General features: G+C 40.9%; 1 protein-coding gene across 6 annotated transcripts in view; it reads left to right on the top strand.

The window, feature by feature from the left end:
* Nucleotides 1-17,319, top strand: part of DMD (dystrophin) — a 1,286,665-nt gene that overhangs the window by 234,850 nt on the left and 1,034,496 nt on the right. For all 6 annotated transcript variants that reach the window (XM_087721810.1, XM_087721811.1, XM_087721815.1 and 3 more), the window contains exon 7: nt 13,160-13,278. In XM_087721810.1, the coding sequence (XP_087577936.1) occupies nt 13,160-13,278 (119 nt within the window). The remainder of the gene's footprint in view (nt 1-13,159; nt 13,279-17,319) is intronic.

Genomic DNA, 17,319 nt, shown 5'->3' on the forward strand with positions numbered 1-17,319 from the left:
GATTTGTAGCATAAAATTCACTAGTTTTAATAATGCTAGTGAGACATTTAAAAAATTAGCAGTATTATCATCTTTTGGCTATCAGGGTTCCAAGAAACATCCCCAACGAAAGAAAACTCCAAGACTTGAATTTCCTCAAAGTTCCACTTTATTAGAGATAGCATGTTGGCACATCTGGGAAAACCCAAATCTGAAATCTTTCAGGTTTCCCCACCCAGTTGAAAGTTTAAGACCCTTCCCACACACACACACAAGTCTCTCCCCTGGTCCATTACTTTATTTCTGGTCTAGAATAGATATGATTTGGATGACTTCAGAATTAAGTGGGAATGTCCAAGAGATTGAAATTAAATCCAATCTGTGGACTAACCACAATTCAATAAAAATTAGCTGGAAGGGACAAAAGAAGAAAGCAAGATAGACTCTAAATCAATCTATAACAAAAGATAAAGAATTTATACAGATGATGGAAAGAGAAAAATGGATTCTTCTTTGAAGAAAATAAAAAAAGAGACTTCGTTACTGTCAGGCATGCCTCCTTCAATATCCAAGAAAGATTATTGGTTTTGCTCCCCCCTTTGATTTTAAAAGATTCAACATTGGCGATGCAATGCTAGCAAAAGAGGGGATAAATTGGCGGTAAACGTTAGCGAATCCCCAAAAACTTTGTAGCTGTTTGCGGGTGAAATTTCTCTTGGTGAAATTCACACTTAGACAACTTGGTGTAAAGTTCAGTAGCTCAGAGTTTTTCAGGATTGAGCTCTCTTGTAGCACCTCCTCTCTGAGCCTCACCTGCCTTGGATGCCAGGGGTCCTGCAAGCATCCCAGCAATGCAAATGCTGCCCAAATCCCCACAACTTGAGTGAACAATTCAGCTGCTCTACGTGCCTGCCCACCCACCGCACCTGGGCCTGCCAGGCACCATCCACCCCAAACTAAGCAGCAGGGAGGCTTTGGGATAGTGCCCTTCTAGTACCCGCCGCCCTGCCAAAGGCAAAGCGGAAGTAGGTGGGGGCCACGCAGGGCTCCTCCTAACCCTAACGCAGCTGGTGCTCATCAAGGGCAGCCCATACACGAGGCAAGTTTGAGTTTTGCATTTTATCTTCTTGCCTTTTGCGAACTTTTGGCTGCATACAAGGAAAGCAGCAGAAATTTTTCTCCTCTTTCGCTCCAAGAGGCTGCGCCAGCACGATAGGTCTCATGAAGACTCATTTCTGGTGGAGTTTGGAGAAGAGAAAGATTTCTTGCATGCAGCATGCAGCCAAAAGTTCACAAAAGGCAGAAAGGTAAAATGCCAAACTTGCCGGTCCTCGGGGTGCCACCCTGAGCAGACATCGAGCTGGAGGTGGGGAGGGTCAGTCTCTTTACCCGGTTGCCTGCCCTCCACCATTTTCATCGTGTGTGTGCATGTGTGTGTGTGTGTGTGTGTGTGTGTGTGTGTGTGTGTGTGTGTGAGAGAGAGAGAGAGAGAGAGAGAGAGAGAGAGAGAGAGAAATGGCAAAGAGGAAACTCTTTCAAACAGCATTGCCTGCAATTTTTGTTACACTCCTCCATCATTTCTCTTTCTCTCTCTCTCATTCTCTTTCCCACACACACAGATATTTGATCACTTGAAAGGGACAGACTGCGATTTGCTTATATCATAAGCAGGTGCTTCCAACAATTGCCTGTCCTTTTCTCAAGCAGCAGCAGCCTGGTAGAGGGTGGGGGTAATTCTGACAGGCCACATGGCTTTCTGCCTCATTGTAGCAGGAGTCTAAGCAACACCCGCGGAGCACAAGCCGTGGTCGCCACTTGCTCCATAGCCACAAGATGAGCTGCAGAACAGACAGCCTCTCAGCTGCCAGGTTGCCTAGTGCTGTGGGCAGGGCTGGTGCTAGCAAGAGTGCACTGTATCTTCAGGCACCCAGAGAGACAGAACTTCCAGCCCTCTCTTGATCAGCTGATCAGCATGCTGTGGTTAAGGGGCCCAGCAGCCTTGAGATGACCAGGGAAGGAAAGGCCACACCCATCCCCTTCACTAGGTCTTATATTCAGGGAAGGCATATATTTATGTCCACCCCTAAAAGTCAGGCTTGGCCTTATTTCAGGTCATATTTTTGGGGAAATGCAGTAGTACTGTTAGAAGGACATGAAATGCAATTAGGCTGGCATGCCTTTCTCTGGTATGGTAGAGGTATGGCGCACAAATACTTTCAGAGGCATTATGCGAGGAATGCATTGCTTAATATATGGGAAAAATTAAATTACAACATTACAGGAAAATACCAATCTGGCTCTCCACAATGGAGACATTAATATATCCAAACCTGATTAACTGGGAAAAATTGTACCTTATAAAGATATTCGAAATGAGAGTAGTGAACTTAAATCCAAGCAAAATTACAGAATCAAGGGGTGGATTTAGCTTGGTGGCCATATTTTCAGATCTAGTCAGGATATGAGAAAGATGTTAAAACATGGGGTTTAAATAAACAACCTTCTCGGGCAGTTCAGGGCAGCCACGTTTTCTGTGCTGCCACCCAAAAAGGCTTTACCGCAATCTCTTCAGTGCTTGCTTCACCTGCCCCTTCTCGGGTAGTTCCAGGTGCCCAAGATTGCCATGCTGCCACTCGAAAAGGCTTTGCCATGATCTCTGCAGCGCCCACTTCATCTGCCCCTTCTCAGGTGGTTCCAAGCGGCAGAGATTGCAGTAGCAGCATTTTCAGGTGGTATAACACCAAATTTTTAAAAAATATAATGCAGATTGTTAACACAGCATAATTTGTATATATTCAGAAACCATATTTTCAATGCATCCTATTTTATGGATTCTATTCCTTTCACCAAAATTGATTCCAATTAATATCAATAGTATAAGAAAGGTCTAGTTTTAGGCACTATTTTGAGGGATTTACTTTTCCAGTTAAACGTATTTAGAATGGAGTCAATTGTACATTCCTATCCCAATGTTCCAAGTATCATGTAGAATTAAATCAGAGTCCAAGGCAAAACGATCCTTAAAGTTCCAATTTAATAAAGCAGACATCTTAGCACATCTGTATAATCCCAATTCTGGAAATTACATCAGAATCCCACCTAGTTAAAAGTTCATGATCTTGTCCCCACACCCACAAATCCATCACATGGTCCAATCGTCGTCTTCCACGCTGGCATCTCTGCTCAGCTACTTCTGGTCAGGTGTAAAAGTGCGGAGACAAAAGATGACCTTGGTCTTCTAGAAAAGAATAATAACAATACATTCTACAATCTCACTCCTGTCTATTCCTCCCTCCCATCAACTATACTAATGAAACAGCATAATGAAATAAGAGAAAGTGTGGCAGACCTGACAGGTGGCCTCTCCTCAGAAGAAAAATGTTTCCTGAAAAGAGAATGACATAAAAGTTAACATAAAAAATGTAACCACCTACTTCCCCCCCCACCCCCCCAGGAGACCCTTTGGCTTATCTGGAAACTTCTCGTGGAATTGTTCTACTAACTTTTCCACTTTTAAGTTCCAGCTTTTCACCCAAGTGGCTTCAGACAAAGGGTAACCCTTCCATTGCACTAAATACTGTAAGCGACCCCTATTCAGCCTAGAGTCTACAATCTTTTCCACCTCAGATTGTGTTTCCCCTTCTATCACTATAGATTGTGTTTCCCCTTCTATCTCTATATGAGGAGAGAAAGCCTGGGTGGATGCCCTTATGCTAGACCCATTTATTGGTTTCAACAAGCTACAATGAAATTCTGGGTCAAATTTCCCTAGACCTCTGGGTAGACTGAGTTGAACTGTAAATGGGTTAACTATCTTCACTATTGGGAATGGACCTAGAAATTTTGGACCAAATTCCTTGCTAGGCATTCCTAATCTTAAGTATTTGGTAGACACAAAAACTTTGTCCCCCACATGGAAGGGGGTTTGGAGCGAGCGGTGTTTATCAGCTTGCTTCTTGTAGGCTTCTGCCGCATCTGCTAGAGCCTTCTTCGTATTCTCCCATCCTTTCTTTAGTATGTCCACCCATTCATTCAAAGACATGGAGGAGGGAGGTTCTCTAGGCAGCTCAGGCATGGGAACAAATTCCATGCCACTGGTAATCTGGAAAGGAGTAAATCCAGTGCTACTGTGAACTGCACTGTTGTACACCACTTCGGCAAAGGGTAGCAAGTCTGACCAATTGTCTTGCTGATAGTTCCACTACCGCATTGGCTCTCTCTGTTGTGCAGTTAATGCTGGGATGAACCTCTGAGCTCAGTTCTTGTGTGGACCCAATGGATCTCAGGACCTCTCTCCAGAATTTGGCTGTGAACTGGACTCTGTGGTCTGAAATGATCCTCTTGGGCACTCTGTGCAGGCGATAAATGTGTTTCACAAACATTTTCACTAATTTCTTTGCAGACAGCAACTCTGAGCAAGCAATGAAGTGCGCCTGCTTGGAAACCAAGTCAATAACTGTCCAGATTACTCTGTTCCCACTGCTGTCTGGGAGTTCCACGATGAAGTCCATTGCGACCTCTTCCCATAGTCAGTTAGGGCTGGCCACTCATTGTAGCAGTCCAGGAGACTTCTCCAGCAATGGTTTCATTGTTGCACAAGTAGCACAGTTTTTTACGTAATCTTCCACCTCTGATTCCATCTTTGGCCACCGAAATTGATGCCTGGCGAGGTGGAGCGAAGTGACCTCCTAGTTCGCCTCATGGCTCCGCTGTAGAACTTCCAGCCTCAATCCCAGGGGGACGTACAGTTTGGACCCCTTCCAGGCTAATCCATTTTCTATCATTAGGATTTCCTGGTTGTTGTTGAGCCACTGGTCTGTATGGAGTGCTAATTTCATAACTGTCATCAGCTTATCCTGGCTTCCATTACTGTCATGCTGTGGTTTTCTTGACAAAACATCCCCCAACAAGTTTTTGGGTACTTGTTGGACAGCTGGGTTTTTTGTCTCTGTTGCAGGTTTTGGGCTCTTGGATTCAATCATCGCTGGCTGGCCCTTTTTCTCCACCGGTGGTAGCGGCTCAATCACAACCATCAATTTCCTACCACCGTCTTCCCACTTTATCGTAGGCTTCCACTTGTCAAGCCATGCAAGCCCCAAGATTATTTTCTCCGGCATCTCCAGAGCCACAATGAATCTGAGAAGCTTGCAGTGGCAGCACACTTGTAACTTCACCCGATCAGTTACTAGCGTGGTTTGGGCCCCTCCAATTAGCATTCCATCTGCCTGCTCAACCTGAATGGGACAGGCTAGAGGTCTTTTGCTTATGCCTAGTTGCTTGACAATCAATGTGCTGATTAAGCATCGAGCACAACTGGTGCTCACAACTGCTTCAACTTTCCCCTCCAACCCCATCTCTAGGCACTTGGAGGTTGACTTGGAAGGCGAAGGGGCGGATGGGTGCATTCACCATTGGGTCATCTTCAGCATTTTCTTCCTCTGAGGCCTCCCCTTTGGTAGGACTCTTCATCACCTTAAGTTGGGGATCCTCTTCCAGAGGTTGTTGACCTTTTTCCTCTTTCGAGGCCTCCCCCTTGGTAGGACTCTCTGTCACCTTAAGTTGGGGATCCTCTTCTAGAGGTTGTTGGCTCAGACAACTCTTTTGTGGTAGCATCTGGGGCCTTCTCTTTACCACCATGGTGTTTGGTGCGCACGTTTGTGGCAATAGGGCTGGAGCCAAGCACTCTGACGCTTTGTGGCCAGGTTGACAGCAATGGTATTTTATTGGCCCCCATGAGGAAAGGAACCTAGTTACATCTCTAAACTTAGGAACCACCTCATCAAAGTTTTCCACCATCCATTCTGTAGCTTGCCCCTTCTTCCATTGTTGAGAACCTTTCTCTGTAGGAAGGTTGGGTAAGAACCTGTTGGGGCATTGCAGGGGAGACTGGAACCAGTGGGGAGGCCAATCTCTTGGTTGGCCATTGCCCAGTTATCTGCCATGGTGCCATCTGCTGAGGAAGGGCAGGTACGAATTAGAATCCCTTCCATCCATGACCTGGGATTAAGACCCATCCCGAGGTTGCCTGATTCACAGGTTGCAGTTCAACCAATGATGGCTGGTTAGGGGGGGGGGGGTTATGTCCCAAGGGTCCCTCTGCTGGCTTGGAGGATTTCCGGCCCAAGGGTCCCTCTGCTGGCTTGGAGGACTTTCCCATGTTGATGGCCCAGGAGGTGCCCACTGGCATCTTATCCAGCCATACTCTGGGAAGAAAGCCCAATTTAGTGGTGCTTCATCCACTAGCTGCAGCCCAATTTCCGGTGGCTGGCAAGTGAAAGATGCTGGCCAAATCCCTTCTTGCTGGCTGGGTTGAAAATCCCATCTTGATAAGGATTCTGTCTTCAACTCAGTTGCAGGGTATTGGCTCATTTCAATTACCCCCTTTTGGAAGGAGTCAAAATCTCCACTCCAGGGTTTTTTCCAAGCCTTGGCTGGGGGGAAGGAGGGCTAGTATGCACTCACGTTTAGTTGTCTGGAATGGTCCGGGAAGGCCATCGGAGCTGACTGCATGAGGGTGGCTGGGATCTCCATTCATCAGATCTTCTGGCCATCCTTTAGTCGAGTTGAGAATAAGCTTCTTCATTTCCCTTCTTTCCATCCCCCACAGGCTGAGCTTCTTGCCAGTGGCAATAAATTTTAAAAGAGAAACTCCTTCACCTTTGAAGATTTCAGCTTCTTATCTCAAAAGGCTTTCTCATAATTGTTCGCTGATATTTTATGCTGACCGGGTCAGCGTTGGGAAACAGCAACCCTTACCAGCCCCCACCCTGTGAGGGAGGGAATGCTGGTGATTTATTTTGAAGAGAGAATTGGGATAATGTCAGCATTCCAAGTATCATGTAGAATTAAATCAGAGTCCAAGGCAAAACGGTCCTTAAAGTTCCAATTTAATAAAGCAGACCTCTTAGCACATCTGTGTAATCCCAATTCTGGAAATTACATCAGAATCCCACCCAGTTAAAAGTTCATGATCTTGTCCCCACACCCACAAATCCATCACATGGTCCAATCGTCTTCTTCCACGCTGGCATCTCTGCCCAGCTATTTCCAGTCAGGTGTAAAAGTGCGGAGATAAAAGATGACCTTGGTCTTCTAGAAAAGAATGACAACAACACATTCCACAATCCTACTCCTCTCTATTCCCCCCTCCCATCAACTATACTAATGAAACAGCATAATGAAATAAGAGAAAGTGTGGCAGGCCTGACACGCAAGCTCCCCAAACAATGCTATGGAAGTTCTTTCCCTAGAACATGTACAGTTTGAATAGGAAACAAAGAATTGGTTTTACCTCACTTCTTTTTTTCTTTGTTTCTTTTAAACTAGTGATCCTTCTGCAGGTTTCACCTCAATCCTGATAAGATTGAGTGGGTGAGGTTTTAGTACCGCATCCCACCAATATAGTGATTTTCCCTTTATTAATATTGAACAGGATTATATTCCTCCAGACAGAGTCAGTGTACCACTTTAGCATTCTCCTGGACTCATAACTCCTGCTTGAGGAACAGGTGGCAGCTGTGGTCAAAGAACCTTCACACAAGTAGACTTTATACACTACATGCACCATTCCTAGAAAGAATGTGCCATTTCCTAGGAGAAAGTGCTCAGAATTGCTCATGCAGTATTTCCATTGAACTATTGCAATATACTAAATATAGAACTCAAAAGCATTTGGAAGTTGTAGCTGGTCCAGAATACAGTGGCACATGACGTTTTGGTTGCATAATAACATGCCCATGTAATACCATTGCTATGGCAGCAATGATACTGGTGGATTTCCAGGTGCAATTCAAAATTGCTGATTGTCATCATTAAAACTTGCTTGCTATGGGACCATATACAGTATGAGGGACCAGTTCTCCCTAGTGATTTCTGTCTATTCCACCAGTTCTGTCAGAATGACATCTGAGTACTCCTGGTGAAATAATGTTATGTGGTGTGCTTATGTGGTAGGACCTAGGAGATGTGTCTTCTTTGTCATGGTAGTTGACCTATGGAATACTCTCCACTCCCAAATATCCCCACCAGATATCCCCACCTCTATCAGTCTTATGGAAGGCTATGAAGAGGCTTTTGTTTCATTGTAATGAAAAGTTTTGCTTTTCTATGTTTTTGCTTATTTAGCATCCAGAATATCCTTGGATATTCATTCATTCATTCATTTACTTATTCATTCATTCATAAATGTTCTCTCTTTAAAACTGTTTTATTTCATTTTTCATTTTCATTTTATACAATCACTTATATACTGTGCATAAAAAAAAATCCACCATAAAAAACCAACATAACACTTCAATCCCCCATACACCCTTTCTTCTCCCCCTCCAACTTTCATTTCTCCCCTCCAACATTCCCCTCTTCTACTTCCCTTCCCCCTCAGACATCTCCCCTTCCCTCCATCTCACCCTCCTTACATTCCCCTCTCACTCCCTCTTTACTTCTCCCTCTTCTTTCCCTCTACTCCTCACTTTGGTGTATCTCTACAATTCATTAATCTATTCAGTTTATATTTTGCACTAAAATTAAGAAAAATAAAAAAAGAGAAAATAAAAGAGAAAAAGAAAAAAAAGAAAAGAGAGCAACAGTCTACAAGTGCATTCTTATTGTTCTGAGAATTGAAACTGTATTTCCCCCCTCCCCCCGATAGACCCCCCTCCCTAACCCCCTTACGACTTCCCAGGTCCCATACCCGGCATAATTCTTTATCAAGCACTGGGGTATATTAAAACCAACTAACTTTAAAGTTAAAAGATAAAAGATAAAGGAAAAACAAAAAAAGAGAAATAGTAAAAAAAATAAAATAAAAAGAAAAACAAGACACACACACAAAAAAGGAAAAACAGGAAAAATCAATAAACCCACTACATTAACACAGCTTCCCATCATCTTTAAATCTTAAACAATGTACCTCATTCCTAATTTCAGTTATTTTATTACTTGCAGGATTTCAAACTATATTGGAACCAAGTAAGTTAGTCAAATGGAATTCTCCAACTAAGGGCCTTATTACTTTATCTATATATCCAAACCTTTAATTTATCTCTTTTTTATCCAAATATCCAGACCTTTCTATAAAGCCATTAGACTCAAGTACTTCTTTCATTTTTCATTTCCAACACCTCCCATCCTGCCCTTACCCACATCCACATATACATTTTATACCTTCCACCCTGCCTTTACCCATGTCCACATATATATTTTATCCTCATCCATTGCTCCTCTCATATTTACTCCACCTTCCTGGAGACTCTCCGACTAATCTTTCTTAACCTTATATTCAAATAGCAATTCATACAAAAATCAGCTTACATTCTGACTCAGAGTAATCTAATTGAACTTTCGCTACCCTTCCATCTCCCCCGCACCTCCCAACTCTATTCGTCCCAAACCACAACTCAAGAAAATCACGATCTCCGCTCTCCTCGCCTGGAAAGATAATTCATGCGCAATTTAAGTTAGAGTTCAAACGAATCTTATATACAATATATGTCCAAAATCAGCAGCGCTTCTTTCAGTCTCCATATCTCATCATCGATATACAGCTTTGCCATTTTATACCAGACAGGAATCATGAAATTTTATTCGAACTAAAAATTTGAAAAGTATTTTAAAAGCATCACTGGATCTTTATTCTTTACTCTTCTGCCCTTCCGGAAGAGGAAAGCAATGCCCTCCGCTTTGTAGCCACGTGTCCCGCTGCTTATCTTCTCCTTCTCCTTGTCTCTCTCCAAGTCCGGATGAATCAGGAAGTCCCGCCTTCAGAATCTTGTAATAAAAATCTCGGGCTTCACAAACAGAATTAAGACGATGTTTTTGATTCTCAAATGTGACTGTAATGCCAGCTGGGACTTCCCATTTATATTGTATCTGAGAATTTCTGAGTTCTTCAGTTAAGAAAGTGTAGTCTCTCCTTGCTCTTAATATTTGAGATGGTATTTCTTTAAAAACAATCAAGTCCTGTCCATCAATTCTCAGCCTCTTATTGTAAAGCTTCTGTATTATCACATTTCTGGATTCCCTTGTGGTGAAATATATAATTATATCCCTCGGAAGCTGTTGCTGTTTTGCTACACACGAGTTCTGGAGGTAAATTTTTTGAATCTGCCAATCAAAGTTAAGTCCCGGACTTCCCACCGAACGACTAAGAGCCTCAAAAAAGGTCTGTTTCAAATTCTCCTGTTCCTTTTCATGCAGTCCTCTAACTCTTATTGCAAACACAGTCTTATTATAATTTATCATGACAAGTTGTTTTTGAGCATTTTCAATTTCCTGTTGTAACGTTTGAATTTTGGATGTCAAATTAGAGTTGGTTTCTTCCAAAAGTTCCAATTTATCCTCCATTCCGGCAATATAGTCTGTCATAACTGTCATAATTCCGATCATATCCTCCTTTGTTTGAGCAATTTTAGCATCAAATTTATCATATAAATCCGATATAAGTTGATTGATTTCCTGTCTGAAATTGTTAAGGGTTTCGAAAAGAAATTCTTGCGTTAACAAATCTCCAGTAGGAGGCAAGGGCAGCGACTTTATAGCAATTTCTTGAGATGTGTTATTAAGGAAGCGCTTCTGCTTCGATTTGGGAGCCATTCTAAAAAATTAAAAAAATTAAAAACGAGCAAACAAACAAGCCAACAAACAAAGTCTCTGCTCCCCTCAGTTTTAGATGGGATACTATTTGTAATCTTTTAACAGTTGATACGGAGAAGTCTTCAGGGGAGTAGGGCTGATTGAGTACGTCACATCAAACGCAAAAGCTATAAAATCGCCATCTTGTGACGCAGCTAGACAAAGAAGCCTTTTACAAAATTGAAGCTGGTATTTTGAATAATAATAGAAGAGATTTCTCAGGAATGGTCCCCGCTCGGATTGATTTTAAATAGCTTAGCTTTGTCCTGAGGGGGGGGGCAACCTGCCTAGGGCTGCAAAAAAAAAAGCAGCTGAGAAGAACTGGCTGGAGTAAAAGCTCAGCTATTGTTGAACCTCTTCTCCGTTCACAGCGAAGAAAAAAGCTGTGAATTACAAAGAGATCCTAACGACCGAACTTCTCCCTGCCCCTTTCTGCCAGAAAGGGGAGATATCTATAGATCTTATAAGATATACAGACCAGCACTCTGAGAGGAGCTCCGTTGAGCTCCCGTCGGCGACAGGATCCTCCCCCAGAAGTTATGTTATAGGCTATAAAATATAAAAAACACAAAAGAAATAATGAATGCACTTCCCCCCGCCCCCAACCAACAACAAGAAGAATATCCTCTATTCATTGGGAGAACAGAGTTCCAGGACTTGGCAGAATAGAAAGTTCTAATAACTTTCTGAACATCATTAGGATTGCAGCCATCCAGATTGCAACCTGTATTAAATTCCATTACTGGTATTCTCGGGAGAAAGCTGTTTCTGAAAAAAGATTATTCACTCCATTTTTCTGAAGAAAACAATGCGAATTCATCTCAAAGAAAAAGATAATAGTGCAGATTAAGTACTCATAGCTGTGCTAGCACATTGCAACTTGGACTTCAGACTTGCACTGTTACTTTTGTGTTGCTAATAAAACTTGGTCCAATTAAAAGTGTTATGTTCATTTCATTGATGCCCATTTACTTAGAAAATAGAGAGTTTTATTTTTAGGCCATTATCAGACTTCTTGGGCAGCTATATTTGACTCATTTGTATTTTTACCTGCACTGTGTATCAGCATTTATATCTCTGAAACTTACATTTTTCTAGTATTTTTACAGAAGATATTCTTCTACAAAAGAGTTATTAAATATAATATCTGATAAATCCTTTAATATCCTGACATGCTAGCATAAATTAATTTGCTAACATTGTGTTTTATAACCTATTAGGCATTTATCATATACTGGGACTAGCAAAACAACAACAACAACAAACCTTAAAGATGAACAGATTCTCTCTCTCTTATGTATATACACATAATTTGATACCTTTAAACAAAAAAAACACCATTATATAAAAAAAACATTCATCCTAGCCTACTTCAATAGTTTCTCATCAGTAGTCCTTGATGATGGATTTGAAAATATATCACTTAATGAAAGACCTTACTGTAGGGTCTCCTGCTTGGGTGGGGGGTTGGATTAGATAGCCTACAAGGTCCCTCCCAATTCTGTTAATCTGTTCAGCCTGCACCACTTGCCTAGCATTGTGACAATTACTGAATCAGTATAGATTCCTGGGACAAAATGAAAGTACTTTGCAGACATAGCAGCATAAACACTCTGTCAACTTCAAAATGAACCTGGCAGCAGCCATTTTCCTGTTCCTCAGTTACCACACAATGTAGGGACAGGGAAGGAGGATGGAATGCTTTGCTAGACACAACACAGAGCTTTTTCCCAAGGTCATTTCTACAGGTAGGAGATAAGGTTGAGGAGGAGTCGGTCGAACCAGCAGGGAAAAAAATGCTTTAAAAAGTGAAAAAAAGTTGGCCACACCCACCCAGTCACATGACCCACCGCCACCAAGCCATGTGGGAAAAAAAATAGATTTAACCACTGCTTGACACACACTGTTTCTTCATAGAATTTTTGTCAGTGTTGTCACATGTCTTCTATCTACATGTGCCTGGAAACAAAGAGAGAATGGACAGTATATAGCTTATATCAAGAAAAAGGAAATGCCTGAATGAAATAAAGAAGGCATACTCAGATTTCTGATCTCTGCCACTTGTACTTCTATGCCATAAGGCAAAATAAATTGAAAAAAATAATTGAAGAAGGTCTGTTGAATCTAAGATTGCTGCATTTTATTGCTCCACAGTGGACTGTTTTCTGCATCTTTAATATGATTAAAGTTCTTCATAGCCTTGAAAATTCAAATGGATTGTTCTTAGTGAAAATACAGTCACAGATTAATATAATTACTTACACTACAACAGCGTAATGAACAGTTTAAAATTTCATATTGTTTCTCTAAAATGGGATTTCTTCCTGCCTTTAAATTGTTTAAATCTAAAACATTTAATGGATAACATCTGTGTTTGTTTGATATTTAACTTTTATTAGATAATGTTGTCTGTAGAAGATGCCACTCTTGTTATCTGTAGTTCTCTTAACATTTGGGATTCAGACTCTGTGTGTGTGTGTGTGTGTGTGTGTGTGTGTGTGTGTGTGTGTGTAATTCCGAAAGTAAACTTGTGCTTTCTTCTTTTCCCCAGGCCAGATCTCTTCAATTGGGAAGATGTGGTTTATCAACAATCCGCTGTGCACAGATTAGATCATGCGTTCAATATAGCTAAACTTCACCTGGGAATTGAGAAACTCCTTGATCCTGAAGGTTTGTGCAAATAGGATTTTATGTATGTACAGATTATTTTTTTCACATAGATGATTCAAAACAAGATATATATTTTTAAATAGATTTCAGATATATTTTACACCTTCATTTTCAATGTTTAGAAAGTAAAAAAGTCAAACATCCATTCTGGAATTTTTGAGTAATACTCCAAGGTACACAAAGCTTCAGATTCTTCAGTCATAGTTTTGATTTGGTATGAAGTCATATTGAGCAGGTTCAAAAAGTCAAACCTAATTAGAACTGTTTATAAATTAGGTCTAAGCATTATCTTAATTATATTACATTTCTATCTTCTTGTCAATTTTTAGTTAAGTATTCCAGCAAACACTAGAACATCCTTTTTTTAAAAAATTGTTTGTACAAACTTCACATCTTTGCAACACATTACATTTTTACCTAGCTGTTGTGTCTGTTTTATCTCTACCAATAAATCCTTTTAACTATGACTTCATATATTTGTGCATTTACATTATTCCATACCTTTTTCATTCTATATATAATATTCTATATGTTCTATGTATAGCAGTTTTTACTACATTTATGTCATTTTGTAAAGTATATAATATATTAAATCTTTTATAACTATGACTTTATATATTTGTGCATTTACATTATTTCATACATTTTTTTTCAGTCTCCTTGGCATTCCACAGGGAAAAGCTGGTTCTGGGCACCTGGAGGAATGCCAGGTGTGTCCCCTCACACACACACTCCCCAGGGACTGGAGAAAAATGCTAGTGATGTATTTGTGAAACCCATCTGATGCTCCCACTTCTCCCCCAGGCTCACTGGGAGGCAGCCAGCACTTACGGTCATAACCGAGACCAAAATTGTTGTTGTTGAGTGAAACATTTGTTAAGTGAATTTTACAACCTTTTGTGCCACAGTTACAGTGAATCTCTCCAGTTGTTAAGTGAGTCACATATGTTGTTAAGCGAATCTGGTTTCCCCATTGTCTTCGCTTGTCAGAAGTCACAAAAGAGGATCACATGACCCTTGAAACCTTCGTAAAATGAGCCAGTTGACAAGGATCCCAATTTTGATCACATGACCCCAGGGTTGGTGCAATGGTTTTAAGTGTGAAAAATAGTCATAAGTCACTTTTTTAGTGCTGTTGTAATTTTGAACATTTACTAAATCAAAATGCTGAGCTTGTCGATCGAAAGGTCGGCAGTTTGGCGGTTCGAATCCCTAGTGCCATGTAACGGAGTGAGTTCCTGTTACTTGTCCCAGCTTCTGCCAACCTAGCAGCTCGAAAGCACATAAACAATTCAAGTAGAAATATAGGGACCACCTTTGGTGAGAAGGTAACATTGTTCCATGCACCTTGGAAGATTTTGGAAGAAGTGCAAAGAAGAGCAACTAAGATGTTTAAAGGCCTGGAGACTAAAATATAGGAAAAACAGTTGCAAGAATTGGGAATGGCCAATCTAGAGAAACGGATGGGAGGGGGCACCTGATAGCAGTCTTCCATTATTTGAGGGGCTGCCACAGAGAAGAGGGAGTCAATCTGTTCTCCAAAGCATGATAAGAAACAATAGGTGGAAACTAATCAAGGAGAGAAGCAACCTAGAACTAAGGAGAAACTTCCTAATAGTGAGGACAATTAATCAGTGGAATAGAAGTTGCCTCCAGAAGTTGTGGGTGCTCCATCACTAGAGGCTTTCAAGAAGAGACCGGACAGCCACTTGTCTGAAATTGTATAGGATTGCTCCTGGTTGAGCAGGGGTTGGACTAGAAGAGCTCCAAGGTCTCTTCCAGCTCTATTCTGATTGAGTAATTGAGGTCTCTGGTTGCTGCTATGCTGCTCCTTCCCTTCCTAGAATCTTGATTGTTTGCTGCTTCATACAGAAGTTTGTTGGCTATCAACAGGCAACTGTGTGAGATGCTTTTACAATCTTTTTGACACGGTTGTGGAGTTATATAGCAATAGCAGTAGACTTATATACCGCTTCATAGGCCTTTCAGGCCTCTCTAAGCGGTTTACAGAGAGTCAGCATATTGCCCCCAACAATCTGGGTCCTCATTTTACCCACCTCGGAAGGATGGAAGGCTGAGTCAACCCTGAGCCGGTGAGATTTGAACCGCTGACCTGCTGATCTAGCAGTAGCCTGCAGTGCTGCATTTAACCACTGCGCCACCTTGGCTCGAGTTTTTTGAAGACAAGAATGCTTTGCTCAGTGGTGAACTCAAAGAGATCAGGCATAACATTGCTTATTTATCAGAACTATTTGCAAAGTTCAATGAAGTGAATTTGCAGTTGCAAGGAAATAAGGTCAATCTTATTAAGGCCAAATCTGTCATCTCCATGTTTATTTCAAAGTTAACTCTATTCAAGCGCAATATAGGCCATCGCAAGCTATACCAATTTTCGAGCTTGTCTGACCTAGAAGAGAAAGGTGGGATACAAGATGATGATCTTCAAGTTTTTTGTGACCATTTGGACATGCTACATAAAGATATGTCTGAGCAATATCAGGATCTTCTTTTGATGGAAATTCCAGATTGGGTGATAAATCCATTTTCAGATACTGAGGAAGATGGGGTAGTGGAGGAACATCTCATAGACCTGCAAAATGACATTGAGCTGAAGCCAAAGTTTAAGAAATCGTACCAAGAGTTTTGGTTACAGAAAGAAAATTCTGATCGCTATCCTGCACTATGGAGAATACTTAAGAAGCTCCTTGTTGCATTTCCAATATCATATTTGATGGAACGTGGCTTCAGTGGTCATCTAACTTCTCTTCAAGCAAAGAAATCGACTCCAGATTACTGAACGTGGTGATTTAAGACTCCTGCTAAGTGACTTAAAACCAGACATTGGAAAACTGGTATCACTTCATCAAGCCCCTCCATCACATTAAGAATTTATTGAACAGTAAAGTAGTTACTAAATTTTACTGAGTTTACTAAGTTACTAGTTACTAAGGTTCTTGATAAATGACTATCAGACTTTGAAAACCTGGTATCACTGTATCATGTTCAACAATTTTGTTGAATTAACATTAACTAAAAAGGTTTTTAAATTGGATTTTGAATAAATGTGCAATTAATTGCTACAGTTTTGAATTTTACTGTTAATATCTTCCTTCCATCGGGGAAACCGCCCAGTCATATGACCCCCCATCCACGCCCATCAAGCCACGCCCACAGAACCGGTAGTAAAAAATTGAATTCCACCACTGGGTGGGGGGGCACCGAGGATCAGTTTGTAGCACCAAGGGGGCGGTGGACTGAAAAAATTTGGGAACCATTGCTCTAACCAATTGTACAATAAATCCCATACGGAATAGTATTCAGATTTGTCTTTCTCTTTTAGTTCTTTCATGAGCCTATCCATCTCTGCACATTCCAATATTTTTTAAATTACATTTTCTTCTGTTGGTATATAACTATTTTTCCAGTTTTGTGCGAATATAATTCTCACTGCCGTAACGATGTGTAAAATTAAGTATCTAATATTTTTTTCATATTTTCCTTTTATAATCCCTAACAAAAATAATTCAGGTTTTAGTACAATTTGATGTGTAGTAATCTCCTCTAGCCAATCTTTTATTTTTTTCCAATACTTTTTCGCAGCTGTGCACGTCCACCTCATATGGTAGTATGTTCCATGTTGTTTGTTGCATTTCCAGCAAATAGGTGAACACTCCGGGAACATTTTTGCAATTCTCGCTGGTAGAAGGTGCCATCTGTAGAACATTTTGTACATGTTCTCTCTATAAGCCGTTGCCGTCGTTCATTTGTAGTTTATTTCCCAATTTTTTCCCCATTCTGCCAATTCTATACTATTTTATCACCCATGTTATCATCATTTCTTTCATAGTTTCTTCTTCCATTTTAAATTTTAATAAGTAGTGATATATTTTTTAAATCAAATTTTCTTCGGTTCCCTGTAAAATTTTATCCAGCTCTTGCAGCTCCTTATAGAATCCGCCTCTTTCCCTGTCTTTTTTATACCTTGCCTATATTTGTAAATAGGGCCACCAGCCAATATCTATTCCCTCGTCTTTCAGTTCT

Source organism: Thamnophis sirtalis, unplaced genomic scaffold (assembly GCF_051295495.1).
Source record: "Thamnophis sirtalis isolate CommonGarterSnake01/CBP01778 unplaced genomic scaffold, rThaSir2_p1.2 scaffold_8, whole genome shotgun sequence".
NCBI classification, from domain to species: Eukaryota; Metazoa; Chordata; class Lepidosauria; order Squamata; family Natricidae; genus Thamnophis; species Thamnophis sirtalis.